Source organism: Antrostomus carolinensis, unplaced genomic scaffold, assembly GCF_000700745.2.
Source record: "Antrostomus carolinensis isolate BGI_N321 unplaced genomic scaffold, ASM70074v2 scaffold4589, whole genome shotgun sequence".
NCBI lineage: Eukaryota > Metazoa > Chordata > Aves > Caprimulgiformes > Caprimulgidae > Antrostomus > Antrostomus carolinensis.
The window spans coordinates 43,146-65,593 of NW_010336325.1; the positions used below are offsets into that span (position 1 = coordinate 43,146).

At 35.4% G+C, this 22,448-nt stretch overlaps 1 protein-coding gene across 1 annotated transcript in view; it reads left to right on the forward strand.

Moving 5' to 3' along the window:
- The window catches only part of COL11A1 (collagen type XI alpha 1 chain), a gene marked incomplete at its 5' end in the record, with an annotated part of 131,970 nt that overhangs the window by 31,468 nt on the left and 78,054 nt on the right, over window positions 1-22,448 (forward strand). Inside the window, 14 exons of the mRNA XM_029086685.1 lie at window positions 831-947; window positions 1,219-1,371; window positions 1,559-1,654; window positions 3,826-4,071; window positions 6,586-6,648; window positions 8,182-8,223; window positions 8,585-8,647; window positions 10,714-10,788; window positions 13,167-13,250; window positions 13,502-13,558; window positions 17,518-17,571; window positions 18,899-18,952; window positions 19,067-19,120; window positions 19,713-19,766. Of these exons, the coding sequence (XP_028942518.1) occupies window positions 831-947; window positions 1,219-1,371; window positions 1,559-1,654; window positions 3,826-4,071; window positions 6,586-6,648; window positions 8,182-8,223; window positions 8,585-8,647; window positions 10,714-10,788; window positions 13,167-13,250; window positions 13,502-13,558; window positions 17,518-17,571; window positions 18,899-18,952; window positions 19,067-19,120; window positions 19,713-19,766 (1,212 nt within the window). The remainder of the gene's footprint in view (window positions 1-830; window positions 948-1,218; window positions 1,372-1,558; window positions 1,655-3,825; window positions 4,072-6,585; window positions 6,649-8,181; window positions 8,224-8,584; window positions 8,648-10,713; window positions 10,789-13,166; window positions 13,251-13,501; window positions 13,559-17,517; window positions 17,572-18,898; window positions 18,953-19,066; window positions 19,121-19,712; window positions 19,767-22,448) is intronic.

Sequence of the window (22,448 nt, forward strand, 5' to 3'; positions counted from 1 at the left end):
AGCATGACAGGAGTGATAAGATAGTTTAAAGCTGCCCTTTTTTCTCAGCCATTATAAGTAGTTCTTGGTGCATGTAATATCTAGACCAGTATCTCCATGGCACAGCCAAGATTACAGCTCAGGAGTTCCTGGCTCCCTAGATCATGTTCACAACATTACACAAGCCAATTCTAAACCCATTTTCTCTTGTAAAAGTTCTGTAGGCCAAATCTTCATTTGATACTAGTTATTATAGATACAGAGCTATGGAGCAATTTACAGCAGCTGAGGATCTGACCTTTAAATCAAATCATACCAGTGAAGCATTTGCTTAGGCAATGTGTACTATGGAGCTGTCCTGGTTTCAAGAACTCGCCAGCAAACAAGAGGAGGATTGCCATAGTTATTTGTATGCTGTGGCCTTGTTCCTGTATCTGAAGTTATTTACCCTGTTCATGTCAGATATTGTCATTTCTCTGCTCTTCTGAAAAAAACACAGGTAAAAGAGTATAGGTAAAAAGAGGCATTATTTGTAATTTAAGGATGAAATTAATATATGATTTCACAAAGGTCAGTTGGTGCTCCTGGTAATCCAAGTTATAGTTTTGCAGTCCAATAAAAGAGAGTTTTTTCCTGGCACTACTGCTTGCTTTTTTATTACTTTTGTATTGTGCTTTGAAAGAAAAAATAAATTGTATTTTTTCCCCCAAATTAATAACTGTATTGAATTGCTCATACTACCGTAATTTTCTTAAGCTTTACTCCTAAGATTAAGATGCTTTCCAGTATTGCTAATCTAGTTTGCTACCACTAACATGGGAATGCCTGATATTTTTCCATTTGCAATGTAGTACACACCAGAAGATTTTATCGAATATGACTATGAGTATGGGGATGCAGATTATAAAGAAACTGATTCTGTAACAGAGGGACCCCCACTGTTTGAAGAGACAGTAGCACAAACAGAGGTAACAGAATCTGATCTGTTTGTTGTGTGGTGTCCAGCTGTCCCCTACCACATGGTTTGTCAATTTGTGTCTTCTCTATATAAACTTAATGTTTTCCTTTCACTCATTTCTTTACTCTGTAGCTGTAACACTTGCTTTCAGTTAGAGATGGAAGGTCTCACGTCTGACAGCATTCATCTTACATTTGGTTATCCTTCTTTCATTCATGCTTTCTCAATTTTCTTTTCATTTTATTTATGTTTTCCCATTCCATCTTTCATAACGTTTGCAGAAAAAGAAAGCCATGGTCAAAAAGAAGAAGAGGACAGTGGCCGCTAGCTCAAAGGACAAACCCCAAAAGGCCACAACAAAAAAATCTGAAAAATATGCATCCAAGAAGAAGAAAAGTTATCAAGCAGCAGCAAAAGGCAAACTAGGGGTAAAAGTAGCCAAGCAATAATCAAGATCTTTCTCAGGCCAAGACTGGAAGATCTCTGATAATAAGAAAAAAATATACCTAACCCCACTAGATGAATATGTCCGGCTAATACCATAACATGAATAAAAGAGATACCTCTTGAATTTTTCCTACAGGATTCTTTTTTAATATTGTACCTTTTGTTTAATACTAGGCAAACGTTGTTGATGGATTTCAAGAATATAGCATAGCTGAAAATGACTATGGGCCCCAGACAGAAGCTCCCTTCAGAACTACTGAAGCAAATGAGGTAATAAGGACTCTTGAGAAAATAATATGCAAAAATACGTGCCCATCAGATGTCAATGATTAAAAAAGCACAAACACGTTTTAAAAGGATGAATGTCTGTCTGTGAAAATATGCATATCTATACATAACAGCAATTAATGCAATTTTATGCTTTCTCAGCCAGTATCAGAACCCACTATTTTCTTGGGCAGAACTCCTGTTGAATCTTTAGACTGCAGAGTTCATGGTTCTGGAAATTATTCAAGTGATACATGCTGTGAAAATGCAGGGTTGTTACATGTAGTGTAGATGTGAATGGAGCTATGTCTAGTATAAATTAGGTTAAATACTAGACATAGCCCTCCTAATCTAAGAGGTAGTGAAGTCTCTAATTTTTCCTGTAACTTTTCAGATGCAACTTAAAATGAGCCTAACACAAGACAAAGAATGGCTCAACCATAGCAGCATATTGAAATTGAGTCAGAAGCCATCATTTCCTTTTAATAGTTCTTCAGCTAACAAAACCAAATTATTTGCTTTTCACTGAGGTTCAATGAAAAATTGTATTTTAGCTGTCAAAAAAAGAGAAAATTATTATTTTGACTTATGTTAGAAACCACATTTTTAGAAAGCCACAATGACAAGTCTAAACATTTTTTGTTAAGATTACTACACCTAAAGACACTGTTAATTAATATGTCGGCATATTAATTAATGCTAGTTTTAGAAAAATGATGGCTGATTATAAGTACTATTGTTTTCATTTTTATTTTACATTTTCCTTTCAAAATGAAGATATGTTGCTCAAAAGATGTACAAAACTGCCCCTCTCCTCCCCCTCCCCCCCATTTAAAAAGAGGAGTTCCCATTTTTTCACCTTTGAACATGAAGGTGAATTAAGATATATTTTACTCATACTACTGTAAACTGTTTTTGTGTTGAATCTCATGTCTACTTCTCACAAGTCGATTGATGGAGACATCTTTAAATCATTCTGTTTCTTGGGCAATTATAGGCCCATTGTACAATAGTACAGTTGTTATGAGGTAGATCCAAAGTGCTGAATGCTTTCCTTAGTGAGAGCAGTTCTGCATAAAGACAAAATTTGACTTACAATTGGTTCAGATCTGCATTTACTCTAGCTGTAAGGCAAAAGTCATAATCCTGTAGCTAATGGGAATAGGCAACTGTTAAATCAGAATCTGGCCTTCTATTTTAATTGCAATATATTTCAATATCATAGTTAGATCAATATATTTTTAACTACTCTGGATGTTGATTAGCATCTTAATATGTTTTTTAAGATCATACTTGTTCATCTTGTTTGACCATCTAGAATGTCCATCTCATATTAGCAATATCTGAACTGTGGTTTCTTTCAAAATTGTATTTTCAAAATATCTCTGTAACAGAATAAAGTAATCCTCTTTTTTCACAAATGGTTTTGTACATCTCAAATATAACATTCTTTTAAACTGCTTTGGTGCTTATAAGTTGTTTGCTTGGTTTGACAGTTTACAAACTTGAAGATGAAATCTTAGATGTCAGAAATGTTAAAATTCATCTGAGTTTGCAAGTGGAATTTGACTTAGCCAAAAAATATATAAATTGCCATGATGGGCACGAACCCTGAATTTTTGAGTAATAAATAAACTGTAAAATAATTAAGAAGAAAAAAGAAATTAAAACATTTAGCTCAGCATTGATATTTATAGATACAAAATATCAAAGTCTGGGCTTAACTAAAGTGAATCTTGCACTTTCTGTACATTGTTATGGTAAAAACATCTGAATGTATTCACTACTCATTGCAGTGCATATGTTCATTCATGAATGCTTGTAAGCGTGAAACCAAGCAGGGAAATTTAGCTATATTTGGCACTGAAGTAACATTAAGCAAGCAATACACATAGTGTACTGGATATATTGAATTCAGTGTTTTTGGAAATTAAAAAAAGCGTGTATAAAAGCATTACTTCTTCGTACTACTTATACAGAGATCTTTTTAATTACTCTGAAAGGCTGGACTTCCATTCCTTCAGACTGTAATTAAAAGACAATATGCTGTAGTTCTACTGTTCTTTCTTCTTTTGACAAGTCATCATGGTGGATCAGCATATGCTTACAATGCTTTACTAACAATAACTCACATATTCCTCCTATTCCCAAATCTTTGCTACTGATATGAATAGCAAAATCCTGTTGAAGAAGTATTTGCTGAAGAATACATAACTGGAGAGGATTATGATAAAAAAACTGAGGAAACTGAATATGGAAGCAGAGGAGTAGACCTCAGTGAATCTGATCTGCTGGTAGATGGAGATTTAGGCGAATATGATTTTTATGAATATAAAGAATATGAAGAGAAACCAACTGATTCCACTAATGAGGAGTTTGGTCCAGGTGTTCCTGCAGAGACCGATATCACAGAAACAAGCGTAAGTTGATTGACAGCATAATGCGGATTAATTTAATTTAGTGATTCTTTTATAGTTGTACAGTCTCAGAGCTGCACAGAGCCTGATCTGAGCTCCTTGTACATATTAGATATATTCTCACTTTTGATAGGCTTTGGATCAAGCCTATCCTGTTGTTTTAATAATATCAAACTTCTATTTTTATTAAATACAGGGTTTTTTACTCTTTTGATGAAGGGAGTAAGGGAGGGTTGACAATGGGAGGGAAAGTAAAACAGAGGTGGAATTCAAAAAATAAATGATAAATTGAATAGTTTTTAAAATTTTTCTAAACTAGAGCTAAAGCTGGAAAGAATGTAAGTTCTTAGGCAGGCGCAAGTACTGTAATTAATATTTTTATATGATTACTCCAAGAAGCTGAAATGCATATAAGTGTCTAGAATCCTATGGCTTCTGCTACTTTCCAAGAAGAAAATTCATGAGTGTGACAGTGAAGGTCTGAACCCTTACATGAAAATAAGCTTAGTCAATGGTGACAGGTTTATGACCTTGCAGAAGTGATTTAACAGTTCAGTATATATAAAGGAAGATAGGATGACATGTTGGATCCTGTGAATCATGCTCTTTTTTGTATGTTTTATAGCTCTCTCTTTAAAAAAAAATCACAGGCTTAACAGCCAGGCTTTAATTTTCCTTCAGTTGTGCCAGGATCCTCATTTACCAGTTTATCGGACTGTGGAAGCTAATAGGAAAACTAATATGACTAAGACTGGAAGCAAAATTAATTCCCACTTGGATTTTTAGTTGGGAAGGCCTTGAATATAGTAGGAAAGGAGAATTTCATTTGTAGTATTTGCTCAGTCTTATCTTTATTTTCTCCTCACAAATTCCAAACTTCACTTTTCAAAGGATCCAAGAAATAACAGCTAATGCCGAGAGGTTGCTTTTCTCTGCCAACCTTGAAACCCATACTTCTGTTTTCATTTATCACTCCTTTCTAAACCCTGTTGGGGTCATTGTATTTTTTAATGATCCTTATCTATGCAATGTGATACAAGCTTACTTTTTTCCTTCTAGCACAGATGGGGACACTGTGGCAGAATGACACTGAAAAGGTCAGATTATCTGCAAAGCCAAGAGCCCATAAGGCACCGTTTGTGCCTGCATTAAGCAAACGACTGTGTAGACTCTGTCCCCTGGTGTAAATTTCAACTTAAAATGCCTTGCTACAAAACAGGAGTCAGAAAGCTTCAGTTATAACCCAGGCTCTGACCTGTACCAACTTTATTACAACTCTCATCTGCTGAACCAGCTATATCATATAATTTTCTTTGGACATATGGATGTATTTGGAACAAGTGAAGTTCTATCTTTGATAAAAAAGGCAAAATGAAAAGTACTCAATACCTTGAAACTTTCAAAAAGGGGTAATATTTCCAAAGATGGAGACCTGATATAATTTTTTGCGAACTATTGCTTCATTACTAGTGAGATCTTTGTCTTTATAAATCAATACAAAATGCACAAGCCATGAATCTATATATCTGTTTTTTCTTTCAAAAATATTTTGTATTGAAATGCTGTAAATTGCCCTTAACATTTTCAAATGCACAGCTATTTTAGTGTAAACACAGAATCAATCTACAAAATAAATAAAAAAAAAAAACATTTCAAATTTTCATCTGACCAGAGCTGAATTTAATTTCTAGTTTGCAGTGGGTATGTTAGCAATTGAGAGACATACTTCTAAAGAAAAATACATATCTCCTGGTTTGAAAAAAAAATCAATTTCTTTTTCTTTGTTTGAAACTGAATCTCTCTGTGTTCTGCCATTAGCATGTGTTATTGACCTGCTGTTTTAGATACTTCCGTTATCTTAATCCTGAATCCAAAACTTCCAATCGAGCTGATCCTAAAAGAGTTTTGCAGCTGGTGCTAATTCTTGTAGTTAGGAGGCATAACTGGCTATTTATGAAATATTATCTAATGTTTACAATACCACTTAACTCCTTTCCCATTTATGCCATGGAGTCACAGTCTCTTCTCAGACTAATTTACATGTTGTGGACATCTAATGAATAAAATCAGGAGCTTGAAGGGTACTGTCCATATGGAACCAACGAGTCTTTCTTTGTAGCTTACTTTAGGTTTGCTTAACTCAGATAGCCATGAAGAATCATTGTTAATTGCAAAGAATATGTCCATTCACGTAAGAAAAGAAACAACTTTGTGACTTGCACGTAGAAGTTTTAGATTCTTAATCTGAAGTCCTAATTGCAAACTGTTGCATCTCATTGTACAACTACAAATGGACTGTATCCAATAATTTGAAAAGTATGCAGGTAGTTTTTGCATTTTCCATTTCTCATGTATTAACTATTTTTGATTGATACAGTTTGTGCCTGAGATATGTTTTTCATAGCACAGATCAGTTCCAGCTTTAGCTTTCAGTTACAGGTTGCTGCAGTTCTTTATTGTACCAAGTCCTTAGATCTTCTACTTATTTTCATTTTTGGGGTTGTTTTTACTGGCCAGGTGACTGGACATGGGGCTTATGGAGAAAAAGGCCAAAAGGGAGAACCAGCTGTGATTGAACCTGTAAGTACAGATGTGGGTGAGTTTTTCTTTAGTGCTATATAACATATGTACACTGTTGGTACAACTTTATCAAACCATGTTGTTCATGACAGGATGACAGTAACCTTATCTGTGAGCTCTGAAACAATCACCTGCAGTGTGGATGGTGTAAAAGTGATGACAGTACCCTGTTCAGCCTTCTCTTTTGGTAACACGAAGGACTAACCACATGTTCTTTAAAACAAGGAGAATCTTCTTGTGCAGAGGAAAACAGAGCATACATGCTCTTCAAGCCATTTGGTAACTACAGCTTCAGCAGACCTACAGAGACAGCTTCCAGCTCAGGCACAGTAACACTGTAAATAAAGGTTTCAGCAACAGCGGCAAGGAAGTCCCTCTGAGAAGTTGAATAAATGCTTGTATGTTTAACCTCTGCAGGTGCAATCAAACTGCTAAAAGTTTAATAAATACTTTCTTCAGAGGTTACAACTTGGTCATAAGCTCGGTGATCTTTGAATACTAGTAAGTGGATTTTACAGTAGGGCAAAGTTATGCTGTAGCGTCATGCTTGCCAGTTAGAAACTAAAATGTAACTGAATTTAAAAGAAGACTTAGATTATACAGAAGTATTCAGTTTATAATTTCTAGCAGGCTTTCAATGACAGCATGGTTTACTCTTTTGGAATTTTCAAGGACTTCTTTCAAATATCTATTTGATCCAAGTAGAAATTAAATTTAATCTTGTTTTTATTTCATAGAAAATTAGGTACAGAAATATTAAGGGAAAAAAGTAGCTTAAGCTGAAGCCTGATAAAATACTATGATGTGTCATTGTTACCTAAATACCAAAGGTCTGGGTTCTGTGATCCAAAAGCTCTCTTTTAATTCTATATTCCTATGCCAGGGTTAGCAGTTGGTGAGGTTACTGGTCACCAAAGTTAAAGGACTACAATAATGAACAAGTTACAAGTCAGGATTGTGACCTCTCAATCATATTCTGTGAAGAAGCTCAAAGTGTGTTAGCTCATAAAATGCATGGCTCTTTTAAACCGTTGCAAGATGCGTTTAGTTCACAACCATAATACCAAAGAGGTATCCACTGACAATCTCCAACGTTGTTGGAGTTCACGACAGCTAGCTTCAAGATTGTTTGTCCAGTTCGCCTTCCTATGGAAAGTACAAGTGAGGATCATGTATTCATAGGTCTTACCATGACCTGGAGTTTGGACTATCACCTGCACTCAAAAAAAGGAACTAGGTAGTGCTGTAAGACCCACAATATAGGAATAACCAGAGCTGTTCATATCAATTTTTTTAACAAAATTTTTTAAAAAATAATATTTTGAATCAAGTACTGAGATCCCTCCAGACTATAAGTCTTTCTCACTTTCAAAGCTACACAGCAATTTAGATTCCAATTCTAGTAACCATGGAGAAAAGATCCCCAGAAAAGTTTATTGACACACTAAGAAACATTAGTAGCTTGGCTAAAAAGATGTTTTATATTTTCTCGACAACATGACCAATTTAGTATCTTTTTTCATCCCCCTCTAGGGTATGCTTATTGAAGGACCACCGGGACCAAGAGGACCTGCTGTAAGCAGATTAATAACCATTTCCTTTTATTGCCTTTGATTTATCCACTGTGCTTGGGTATTCATGAGTTAACACAATTAATATTGGTCTTATCAGAGTTGCCAAATAGTATATTTGACTTAGCATTTTTTGAAGGCAGTAAAAAAGGGTCATCTCCAGCATTTTCAGTGACAGCATGCCACAAGCTGAGGGCACATCAAAATCAAATTCTTGATTGTTGATATAAATCTTTGTAAAAAAAAAATTATGCTGCCTTATAAATAATTTTATCCAAATATATGTTCAACATAACTTTCCAGAGAAAAAATAGTTCAAAAATGTTGCCATCATTCAGCATAGTAATGTCATTAATTTTCCATAGGGTCTTACAGGTCCCCCAGGTCTACAAGGTCCTGTTGGTCCTCCAGGTGACCCTGGTGAAAGGGTAAGTCAACATACAGATTATTCTGGCTATTCATGGTATATCTCGCACTAATTTCTACAAGAGTAAGTGGGTTAGATCCTGACCTAAAATATATACACATAGGTTAAGAAGCTTCAGTGGAACCGAGGCTGATTTACTCAGTTTACTCAGCTGAGTAAATCAACTGAGAATCTGAACAAACATTTCTTTAGTGGTAGAAATATGTACTGCAAATACAGGAAAAACATTAAGTTTCTATTTGTCTTTATTTATCTGTTTTGATGTGAATTATTTTAAAATATAATAAAGCAATAGGTACAAACATTTCATATGGATTTGAATGAGTTTTAAAGTGGAAGTGTTTAAGGCCAGGTTGGATGAGGCTTTGAGCAACCTGGTCTCGTGGAAGGTATCCCTGTTCATGGCAGGGGTGTTGGAACTAGATGATCTTTAAGGTCCTTTCCAACCCTAACCATTCTATGATACTATTAAAAAAATCAGTGTGACCTCTGCTATAACATGGAGAGATAGAGAAAAACAAGCTCTGCAGAATCAAAATACACACATAAATATTGAAAGTGATGGATAATATTTGAGATGATCTAGGAAGAATTTATTAGCCATATTAAATAACATACTGCATGAGAACCCCATCCAGTCATGAATATAATTGAAATCTAAGCTATTATTTTAGTCTGATATGTTCTCACAAGCCTTTTCTTACTTCCACAACTAACACAATTTTGAAAGAGCCTAAATATATTTATTTGAGGAAAATATGCTACAAAAAAACTTTCCTGAGTTTTATAAGTGATAGATTACTGACAAGTCTAGCATGTTCATGCTGTATTTGTGTATGGAAGATGTTGAGAAGATGCTATTGCTTCACTGAATAATGAAATAATGTTAAAATCCTAACAATACTTCACCCTGATAGTAAGCCAGCATCCACACTTCCTTCATATTTCTTTCCTGTCTATTAACTAAACCAAATGCATTTAATTATTTTTCTGGTTTTTAACCTTAATTCAAAATTGCCTGGCTATATAATGGTTCTTTTTAACAATTACATTTTATTCAATATTTTACATGTGAATTAGTAATAATTCTCAATTTAAGATTTATCTGTAGTGTGTTATTAGTAGGGAATTATTTTTTTGATGCTTCGGGATTTTTTGAAAAAAGAGCTCTAACAGACTCAGTAATGGACTACTGATCGTAATTCTTGAAGAGGAGAAAAAACAGCAACATTTTTCAGATTAGATTTCTCATTGTTTTGTTCAACTCCAGAGCAGCAGAAGTAACCAGTTAAGACAGTTTGATGTTTGTTGGGCTGTCATTGCAACCTTGCAGAGTCATTCTGATGAATGACTACTTTGTCAGACTTGCAGCAAGCAAATGAGCACTCCTGATGCAGGTCCTTCCTGCCCTTGACAGCTCAACTAGTAAAAATGCAGCATGCAAATTGCTGGGAGGCAAGGTGCAATTATAAATCTAACTGTTGTCACAACAGCAATATGTATGCAGCATGTTGGATCAATAATCATGAGCATCATGTACACACATTGGTACAGTTCTTCAACACCAGCTTACACAAAAAGTTTAGCTCTTTCTAAACTGTAAGGGTGAATTAGATATCATAAAAAACATATTTTAAATCATAGCTGCAGGACTTCTGTAGCCTTTGAAAACTAAGCCTCCTCAAAGGTTTTAAAGAGAATCAGCAGTGTTAGTTTGCTGTATCAAATAAACTGAACACTGGAACATGATGCAAATCTCAGCAACCTATGAAACCATGAGCAGAACCTCCATAATTAGGTACTCTATACTCCATTTTTTAATGTAATTTGTAAGTAAAATAGTTAAAGAGAATAGCTTTCTTCCCTATTGCTGAATGTATTCCCCAAACTCAGTTCTTTAATTACCTCACTGATAATGAATAACATTCCCAAACTATTTGCAAAGAGAATATGAAACCTCCAAGGGTGCAATTATGAATATGAGTGTGTGTGTGACTTAAAAGTTTCATCTTATATAACTATCTTTTTTCTCTCATCCCTTTTTCTCTCATCCCTTTGTTCTCTTAGGGTCCACCTGGTCGCCCTGGTCTCCCTGGTGCTGATGGTTTAGCAGGTCCCCCAGGTACCATGTTAATGTTGCCGGTAAGTTGTATTCTGATTACAGGGTAGCCAGCCTCCAAAAAGAGGAAATGTGTTTAAAGAAATGTATATATGTTTTCTTTTTCAATCTGATTTTCTGTTTGGAATGAGAGATGATACCGAGTTTATTGCATGGTGTAAGCATTTGAAGATCATATGGTACCTTTTTTTCCTCAAACAAAACATATGCTTTAGCTCCTTTATGGCTGCCAGATTGGAACCTACAGGAATGTATTACACTCATTGAAATCCTCCTTATATTTTCAACAGTAACTATTATTTGCTACTGTATGTCCTAAACAAGGAGTTTGCTGTTGCACAAAGGGCATGTACTCCCAGCAGGCATATGTGCTTTCAAGTCTCCTTGACACTGAGAATTTTAAGCATTCCATGCTTAAAATTGGACTTCAGTGTCTTCTTTGAAGAGTCAGTGCATCCTTTGAATAGAAATATATGCATGTAGCCAGCTCTGCTCCCAATGGAGTCAAAGCAAAACACCATCTGTTTTAGCAGGTGGAGGAACAAGCCCAAAGCTGTTGAAGTATCTTGCAGCTTTGTGGTATGAAAGGTACTAGATGCATGGAATTCATTATTCCCAAGTGTATATGTGTATATGAAATCTCTTGTGAGTACTATTATCCCAGAGAATTGATAAACCAACTGTAAATGAAGGGACAGTTTTTTTGGTAAGTAAAGCAAAGTAAATAAAAAATCTCAGAGCTGTACTAACTGCAGTTCTGATACAGGAGGCAGGACTCCATCAGTATCAATGAGGAAAGGATGATTTTATCAAATTTATTTTCTATTTATGAAACAATCAATGGAAGTTTATTAGAATGAGGCAATGTTTTTGACTTTGTGGCTGCACCAAGTTCTGTTATTGCAGCTGGCTGTGTAACAGAAATATTTGTGTACCAATAATTAGTTGATGGAAAAGTGCCACTGTTCCTCAGGGGAATTATTCCCAAATCATTCTTCCATCTGTAATTGCTGTATCAGTTTGCTCCATTAAAGATAGTTAGTGTGGACTAATATTTAACCTATCGGTCACTTTGGAAAATCTCACTAACTTTATTTTTAGATGTGAATGAATCTCACCACAAGTGATTTACCAAGTCAAACCAGAAATTTCTCAGGAAGGAAGGAATTGGCTTCAGGTCTCCCAGATTCCAGCCTGGTAGTTTAACCACCACCCAGAATTCTTTTCCACATTTATAAAACCCACTGAGAAGCCACTATCCTTTTATAACAGATGACCTGCTTACTAGCTTGAAAGCCATCCTGGTATAAAGGAGTAAACTGGTGGAACTGAATCTAGCAATGGCAGACTGTCTTGTCACAGAGATACATTCAAAACACCAAGTAACGTGGGAGACACCTTTGTGGAATGTGTGGGGCATGAATTAATCAGAATGGGTTCACCTTTTCAATGGATGCAAGACAATGAATTGAGGCCCTTTTTCTTGGAAAAATATTTTGAAAATGTGGTTGATTCCACATTATGCAGATTTGTACAAACCACCTGGCCTCCTTTCAAATTATAGAAGGCTCAGTAGTTCTCTTCTCATTTTAGAAAAAGGCAAGTGCTCATTTGGAGTGACTTAAAGGAATAAGTTTTCCATCACTTTCCAAAAAACCACCTTCCATTCTGATAATAATATGACTGCAGAGGAAAGACCTCAGTTACTGTGCCAACTCTGGGTGTAGGTAAACTGAACAAACTGTTGTGGGCACTGAAAGACTCATGGCCCTGATACCCAGTGTGCCTATGCCATACCTTTGTAAAACTGTGCTTCTTGTTGCAGCTTAGTGTCTCTGCAACATTGCAAAGCTTCTGCTAGCAGTTTCATGAGCAATAATAGTCCAGGAGTGCAGAAATGAGTACTTAAATTTTGTTCTGTGATTTATTTTGAAATTGTCAGAAATGACACAAAGCAGTTTCATTTTAGATACCAAACATTTTTCAAATTAAAGTCTGCCTTAAATTGAATTGTATATTTCTGTGGGTAGCCACCAATGTACAGAGAATTAATTAATCTTGATACATATTTTTAGTGAGGTTTTGCACATAATTAGAGTCTGTTTTGGTCTCTTTGTGAAATGAACAAACAAGCAAATAAAATGGAAACCAAAATCCTATGAAATCAAGAAAATATTTGCTCACAAGGAATTAGATTTGCACTTCAATTCTAAGCTATTACCAATGACTTGATATTCATGCTGGATCCAGTGTCCCCAGTGCAGCAGTCTTCTGAAGTTAGTGGAATGTACTAAAGACTGAGACCTTGTGTCTTTGAAGTGGTTTACACAGTTGCAGAAAATAACCAGTGTGGTTTTAATTTGATAAATTCTGAATAATTTTCTTGTTTTCATACTTGCAGTTCCGCTTTGGTGGAGATGGTGAGAAGGGCCCAACAATCTCAGCTCAGGAAGCTCAAGCACAAGCTATTCTTCAGCAAGCTAGGGTGAGCACAAGGAGCCTGCAAACGAAAGTGCCACAAGGGTACAGCTCCAAAATAATTTCCATTTTATGTCACACAGGATGTGCAGTAAAGAGCTCTAAGCATCATCTCATCACAGTAGTTATCCTTATTGACAATTGAGTCAATGACGGGGGCTATTTGCGAATGCATTAGGAAATTGTATTAATAGAGAATTTGTATGCTGGTTGGCAGCTTTTTCTTGATACCTGTTGTTTTGTTCTTTGTTTTCTCAGATTGCTATGAGGGGTCCACCTGGTCCCATGGGACTCACTGGAAGACCAGGTCCTGTGGTATGTAAACAAAATAGAGGCAAAGATTTAAGAATACAGTAACACAAGTCCATGTATCTCATTCTGGCCTTGCCTACAATTCTGTATTTGTACTTATTTTATTTGAAAAGAAACTGATATAATTAATGTTGTCGATTGTATTCTTATGCAAGGTCCGCAGTGCAACCTGAATACTACATCAGTTTTTATTGTAGATTTTGAGGTGTTTGGATAGAGCTCACTGGTAGACTTACAAAACTAATGAATAGTTTTACATAAATAACTACATATGCCTCTACAGTCAGTCATCTCTGTGATAATACAAAACTTCTTGTGGTAAATATGAAACTCTACAGAAGGAGATACTAAAGCAAGAATGTGCAGAATGACCTTGGATCACTATTTAAGCTAAATCTGGAAATTTCTTAAGAGACATTCCTTAAGAAATTGAAAACTATATAGATTTCAAAAGAATTGTACTTTTTTACATCAGTCCTGAATTTGGCTTACCTGCTAATACTGAATGATCTGGAGAAGGGCCTTTTGGATGTTAAAACAGCTTAATATTTTTACAAAGTCTATACAAGGAATGCAACAGTTTTTCTGGTTTGTTTTTGGTTTTTGTTTTTGTTTTTTGTTTTTCCCTCTGTAATCTCTACAAACACTTTTGAAGGACAATACTCACAAGGAAAGAATAAAACAAGGCAGGAAGCTAAGCAAGCCAAAACCACTTGATCAATCTTGCAACTGCAATTTCCTCTTTTTGGAAATGGATACTTTTCAGACTCAATAGTCCACTAAATGGTACAATTTAGCATTTTCCATCTTTCAAAAAGCTATTATAAAGCATATGTACCATGATATAAAATAACAAATGCTGCAGCCAAGATCGTGAGCTTTGTAGAAAACTAGTCTTTTCTAAATTTCTCCTAGGTGATTGTATTTATCATCTGATGTAGAGTGAAATTATCTTCTTTCTATTTGAAAGATTCATTTGATTTGGAAACTTCTTTTGTCTACTGTGATGACACAGCTAGGTTGGCAAATATTTGGCCTCTTAAATTTTGATCTCTATTTGCTGTAATTTTTATTTATACTGTCATGATAGTGATGGACAGAGTAATGTTAGCAGTTTTCATTAGATGAGACAAGCATCTAGTTGTAAAACACAGACAAGAATACAATTCTGCTATTGAGAAATGAAAAAAAATGAGTGCTGGGTAATCAAAAGAAAGGGATGAAGCAAGTGCCTGTTGGTTTATTGTGTGTAGAAAAAGTGAGTACAGAGATATGCCAGTCACAACTATAGTAGCATATATAGAAGACAGCAGCAGAAGTTGCTAGAGGCCAACTGGTTTTCTCCTTGCCTCAGAAAGCAATAGCAATTTCCTCCAAAGTAGTTTCCTTCCACTTATCCCAGTGTGGAGATTTAGTCATAACTTAGAAGTGGTGAGACTATAGTATAAAAAATATGGTTCATTTCCCTTCTTTTGCACTTCTTTCCTTCTTCAATGTGATGCTTCAGCAACAGCCCCTAGCTGAACAGTAACAATCAAGTCATTCCCTTCCAACCCCCTCTTTTTCTCTCTCATCCTCACCCTCCTTAATGTACCGTCTCTGTTAGTTTGAAAGCAGGAGATGCAGATGGACAAACATGAGTATAACATCCTACTACTACCAACAGAAAATACTGGCCAGGTTATTGTCCATCTCATTGTGCATAATTATAGCAGCACAATGCAACTGAAAGGTTGCCTCAGTGGTTCTCATTGCTCTTCCCTCCAGTGACCACTTTTATTAACAAAAAAAACACAGAGGGACATAATATATTACATAGTGTTGAAGGAATATTTTAGGCAGCATAAGGAATACTCTGGATTATGTTCTTCTCTGATCCTAGCAGCTTAACATTCTCTTCAGTGACTCTTGAAAGCCACATGATACTAAAACTGTTGTATTTTCGCTTGGCTCGGTAGTACTTTGCCTCATCTTCATATAGCATCAAAAAATGTGTTCCAGATTATGCTGTGCTCCAAACTGGCCACTTTCATGAACCCAGTCTGTTAATTTAGGTGAAATTTATTCTTTTCAGGTACATTTTAGCTAAATATCCCACAAGAATCTTACTTGGTCCCCAGAAACTGAAATCACTGGACTACACGTATATTTTTAAGCAGACCTATACAAGAGCGATTATTTTCTAGAGTAATCTTTCCAGAGTAAGTAGTTGATACCAAGCAGAGAATTTGAGTCTCAGACTCCTGATTGATCATGATTAGATATGCAATACTTACAAATAGTCAAACATGTTTGGTCTGCTTAACAAACTAATACACTATTTCCATCAGTGTATTTAAATCAAGAGACCTGCAAGATAGCATCCAGTCTATACAGACAAAATAACTATAGAACTACTGTAAGCAAGGAATTCATTTCTAAAGACTGGTATAATAATGATGGTGAGTTGTATACCTTAGCTGAGGTATAACCTGGCCTCATAATCATGCTTTCATGTTTTAAAAACCTTCATGAATTTCTGTATGCAAAGTTCAACAGATGAATAATATTAATAGTTGTTTTGCTTCTAAGCCACCAGGAGGCTCTAAAAATCCAACTCTTTGATTTGGCAACATTTTTGGCCTACAGTTTCAGGAGCAACTCCAGATTCTTGATCTGTCAATTGTTTGTGTACCCAGCTTATTTTAAGAATGAAATAGTTGGAGCTGTTACTCTTAATATGAATTGTATTTTGTTAAATTAGTAGCCAATAAGATACATTTAGAAACATACCAGTTATTAAAAGTCTTAAACGTAGCACTGTCAAAGCCCCAGTCTAGCTTTAACTGCGTCTGGAGTTCACATGCTTAATTAACATAGAATACAAAATAAATTTCTGCCTAAAGATACCAAATGAAATCAATTATGTTAACTAAAAGCAGAGCGTACATCAGGGAAACCCAAAGAGTCACCACTTACCAAAGCCACTGTTCTCTGCACTGCCAGTACCAGGTCAGGATACTTGCAAGGTCAGTGGGAATCTTTCCACTCCAGGACGCTAGACTCAGCACTAAGCCAAACCGTGAGACCACTTCTTTCTTTGAATGGTCAATAGGAATAGAGGAGGATTATCGATTTTCCAAGGTCTACAAATTTCATTTCATATTTACATTTGGCCATGACCTGTTTCAGAGGTCAGAAATGAAAAAATTCTTTTGCCCCTAATAGTAAAATCCAGTATGTTCCTTTTCCCTGAGCCTGTGTTCCATGTAAACATGTCGAGATTTTTTGTTTTGTCTATTTTTTTGAGACCACTATTAAGAAAACACAAACTTACTTTGACTAGTTCAGCCCCGGATTCCATGTACAGTATCTTACCCTGGATGAAGATCTGTTTTAGGTCTGTTTATGAGTAAAACTTACTCTGAAAATCTGTATCATCATTTAGTGATAGTAAAGACATGCAGTTATATAGATTTTCCACCTTTACAGGGCCAGATGGACAAAGACCTTGATTAAAACATCACTGAAGTGCATTAGAAGATTAGACAGAGTATTTTTCATTGACTATAGTGATCTTTGTGTTGAACTCCAAGGGTGTTATTTTCTGTACAACACAGATAAAAAGAGGTGACCTTAATTTCTGTTGCATTCCCTACAGTTATCTGTTTGCATGACTTATGTTCTTACTGTGCTCATATTTAGCTCTCAAATATTAATATAGAACAAGGGGTTACATTTGATCCCATTCAAATCAACGGGGGTTTTTTTGGTAATAGAAAAATTTTTGGCCCAGTTAGGCAGTGTCTAGACAATGATATATCAGGGTATATCTGCAGATTCAAATGGTAAATTCAAACCTCCTAATGAATAGGGGATTGTTTGTTTTTTCTACCTGTAATTAATGTGTATGAATAGAAAGTAACATTCATTTAAAGATGTTTTTGTATATTTAAACAGTATGTTTTGCTTTTTTCATCAAGGGCGGACCTGGAGCAGCAGGCGCTAAGGGTGAAAATGGTGAACCAGGTCCCCAGGTACAACAGTATTGCCTGTTACATTCAAGCTTGTTTATCTTTAAGAATATGCATTCATATCACTTAGAAGAAATCAATCCATTATATGTTTTCTGTGTGCAATTGGAGAAAAATAGCTTTTACAATCAATCCTAATAAAATGCAATAGCTTGATTGTTCATTTTGAAAGACAAAATCTTTATATAACAAAAAAAAATAAAAATTGCCACAGGTAGAGTGTCATCACTCGTAAACCTGTTTTAATACTGTCACGTCAGGCTGTTTTCTCTATTAAATCATAATTTCTCATATAAATAATCATAATAAATCGCTAATAAATAATCAGTCTCCAGTTGTGGACTGAACTTAGGCGCTAATCTTATCAGATGTCAAAAGGTGAGAGAGGTTGAATTTAGTTGATAATTAAACAGGATATTTTCAAGAAAGATGTGACATAGCAAGAATAAGTCTTTAGGAATCAGTGCATGCTTTGCTTCTCAGCTTACTATTATGTCAGCTCCTGTGCAATGATGTTAAAGAGCACTGAAAGACATTTAAATCTTTCAGTCTTTAAACCTAAAAGTAATAGAATGTTCTTAAAGAAATCATTATAGGAGTCTCTTTCACTCTGAAAAGCTAGTCAGTCTTACGTTTTGCTTAATTACATTTTTAGTATTTTTTCTCTTCCTACTCAGTATTTTTGGATAGCTAGTCCTTACCATTGCTCTTTTCACCTGAAGAAGATGCATTTGTATGGGGGATGAGAAAACTGCCGAAGAAACATATTTCCCACACAGTTGTCAGTGAATGTTATATGTGTTTGAAAAGTGGAATTAGGTTTTTCAGTCTTGGGTAATTTGGTCTCTCTCTAGTTAAAACTGTGCTGTGTAAAACTACAACAGCATGTGAGCTGTTTACCATCCCATCTCATGTCTGTGTATGAGTTCGGGATTTGAAGTACTCCTTAGCTTTCATTAAATAATTATTATGTGACTAAAATAATTTTGGTGTGAGAGGAAGAAGGATTCTCAAACCACAGGACCAAGTTCTTCAAAGCCATGAAAAGATTGTAAAAAACTTTTATGTTAAAATGACAAATTATGCCATGTGAGGTGCCATCTCATAAAAACTAGTGTTAAAATTGGTAATGCTAAAGCCAATTTGTATGCCTATGTTTTATAAAAACTAATGGGAATTTAGAAACAAGAATCTATCTCCTGAGAAAAAATGCAGCTTTGTATATGAAAAAAAATTATCTGGATCTTGAGGTGAAATGTTTAACTAGCTTTTTGCTGACATGAATGTGATTCATGTGATTCAATGACAAAATTTCACTTTTTAAATTCAGGGTCCTCGTGGTGTTCAAGGTTCCCCTGGTCCAAGTGGAAAAGCTGGCAAAAGGGTAGGTAGTATATGGATCAATCCTGCTCTGGGTAAATAGTTTCTATTTAAATATATTTAAATATTAATTGATTCCACTGCATTTTCAAATGCTTGCCACTTTGGGATTTTGCAGGGACGTCCTGGAGCTGATGGTGCCAGAGGAATGCCAGGAGAACCTGGTGCAAAGGTAAATAATAATAAGACCTGAAGCTTTATTTCAGTCTTGGAAGGGCTAGACAGATTTTATGTAGGTACCACAGTTTCTTCCAGGCCAACCCCAAATTCTTCTCTCAAGTGAAAATACTGAGGTTTCAGATAGCTGGGTCAGATGCAAGAGCTGAGAATGAATCAACCATTTAAAATATGTTAATTAATGGTAATGGCTAGTAGTCTGACCTTGAAGTAACTTGATTTTTGGGGCATGATACCTGTCCCTCTCAGTCAGTTTCTATTTACAGAGTATCAATAATAGCAAAGTCAGTTCTGCAACTGCAAAGTGCAGCTAGAATCAAGATTTTCATTTCAATGCAAACTTCTTTTTATAAAAGCATAATTACAGCACAGTTAAAAAGTTGGTGTGGCATCTTCTATTGCTTTAATGCATAGAAGCAAATTTTCTGAGTTTGATCTATGTACTCCTGTCTGTGTTTTTCATTCATTACCAGAAGTGTACATGTAACCAAGTGTAGAAATTAACTTCTAGAGGGAAGGCACAATTTATTCAGAGTAATATAGAATGTAATTGTCATTTACTAAAGCTGTGATTTCTTCTTTCCTAGGGCGACAGAGGATTTGATGGTCTTCCTGGCCTCCCTGGTGACAAAGGTAACAGGGTAAGAAAGACATGTCTATTTGTACAACAAATTGATACTGTCACAGAAATAATGCACTATTAATTAAGAATAGCACTAAAGACTATGGAGAAAGTTAAAACAGAATGCCAGCTTTTCATACTACAGAATATCTCTATGGTCAGGTAATATATTCTTCATGAAACATTTTAGTAATAGCAATCAATAGACAACAGTTCATATATATGTATGAATGATTTAAAGGTATTTTCAGAATTCAGATCACATCTTCAGCTAGGTTTTGCTTATTTTTCTTAGTTAAGGAATTTGCCTGTTGGATTTAAAGTGATTGTTAAAGGAAAGAGTAATAGGAAAAGGAAATTAGCATGAAGTTTCTTTATCAGGCGCATGACAAATTTTAACCTGCTGAGAAGCTTGCTCAAAAAATACATTTGAATATTTGAGTTGCAAACTGAATTGCTTAGTGGGGCTTATTCCAACAACTGCAGCTTAAAGAAAGATCAGATACGATAGGGAAACTTGAATTAATATTTAAAACAGCTAGTGTACTTGCTCCTTATGTCATAACAATCTGTAAGATGAGACTGTATCTTTCCCTGCAAAGTGGAGAAATAATCACAATAGGGGATTTCTGCTTTAAATTATACCCCTAATATAGATGCTAGTAACATACTCTATGAAATTTACCTCCCTTACTGTTGTCCTGGTAAGCGCAATGCACCATAAAAGAAACGATGAGTGGGAATGTCAACAGAACCATTCCCATATGTGCTAAAGCTTGATGACCAAGAAATGATGATAGCTCTTGCCCTTCAATGGGTTAGCCCAGTTGCTGCAGTTTCCTGAAAATCTCAACTGTGTTGGCTGCTGGCCCATAATGTAGTTCTTTGTAAAAGCATCTAAGGATACTTTTTTGAGTTCTGTTTGCAATGGGAAAAGAATAGTGTCATACAGAAATGAAATGTCTTGATCCTCTTTCATCATTCCCTTTTACTTAAGAGTGTAAAGCAATCATCAGCGCATTACATAGTTGAAATGCAGCTTGATCAGCAGGTAACCAGCAGAGGGGGATAGACATTAAGCTCTTGCCGCTACTTCAGTGTGATGGCTCAGGAGAAAATGGTTCAGTCTGTCTGCTTTCCAATCTAGAATACAATAATTGTCTGTCTCGGAGACCTTCAAAGTCACAAAGAAATTACTTTTTTTTTTTTGCAAGTATTCTATTTGTTTCTTATTTCCTAAACAAATAAAAAAACTAAAATAGAAAAATAAATTTGGGTTGAAATTTGCAAAATAATAATGAAAATAATGACTTATTTTCATAATTTCCTTCATCCCACTCTTTAAAAATCACTGTATTCTCCTGTTTCTATGGAAATTTTCTGTAAAAGTACAAACTATGATCTTTCTGAAAGCTGCTCCATTCAAAGGCAAATCCGATAGCTGTAGCTCTTCAGATTCATATATATTGACAGCATATAATGCAAGTATTCCGTTCTCTTTGGCTTGCAATCAAGTCCACAGAAATAAAGACAAGAGAAACACTTTTCCTGTTGTAGTTATGTTTCAGCTGTAAGACAGTTGATGTTGAAGACCCATAACTTTAGACTAGCATGTTTAGGACTGCTTTTAGAATTAGACATATTTGAACTATGAGTTGCAAATTGGATGTCTCTCTGAGGTTATGTCTCTGTCAAACACAAGTTGTCAGACAGGAGTTACTAGATGAGATTCTTTGACTTCCAATGTAGGGGAGATCAGACTACATGCTGTAATATTCCTTTTAGCCTCAATACCTATGACTTTGACTTTTTCTTATTTAGTTACTAGATGCATAACCCTTCTCTAGTATAAAAGACCCTATATCCTAGAAGAAAAGGTCTAAGGAGAAAGAAATTTCCTTCAAATTTCTTTCTGTTAAAGTCTGAATTTCTTTTTCCTTAGACTGGAAAGAATTAGGGAATTGAAGAACTGAGAATGCTGATAATGATAGGAAGTTTTGTTCTTACTGCATGACAATACCAGGACACTGAATGCAAGCTCCTAATCTAACTCAAAGTGCCATGAGATTTCAAGACAAGAAAGGTAACCCTTGAGGGATGAATTATTTCAGTATTTGAAAGCTTAAGTCAGTCTTCACCTGGGTATTAATTAGAAGTCAGAGCACAGATCATGTGTCTCATGTGTCATCTTTCAGGAGTGTCATTTAGCATGTAGAAAAACACATGCTCTACCAGCAGATCACATTGAGTAGTTACAAGACTTAGCAAATATAGAAATTGCTGTATTAATTTATCATACAGATGTGTAAGTGAGAATTTCATTCTCTCCTATGCTGACTTCAGATTATAGAGGACAGAAAGGGAGTAGAATAAAATCCTAACATCCCTAATATTAAACAGTTCTGGGGTAAGAGAGCAAGTTACCTAAAATTCCCTAAGAAAGTTTGAAAGAGTAAAGAATGGTGCCACTAAAGAATGACTCCATATATCTCTGCTGGGATCCACAGCAGTGGTCAAGCTCCTTGGAGACACTGATAAAATTAAGGAAAACAGCATGAATACTTGGTTGTTGTCCAATGCCAGAAGGAAGTCACAGTCTAAAAACTCGCTGCCCAGAAAGAGGTCAGTCAGTGGTGTTTGAGCTATGCAGCACACTAGTTCTCTTTAGAAATGGAGAAAGAAAAATAAATCCTAGAATTAT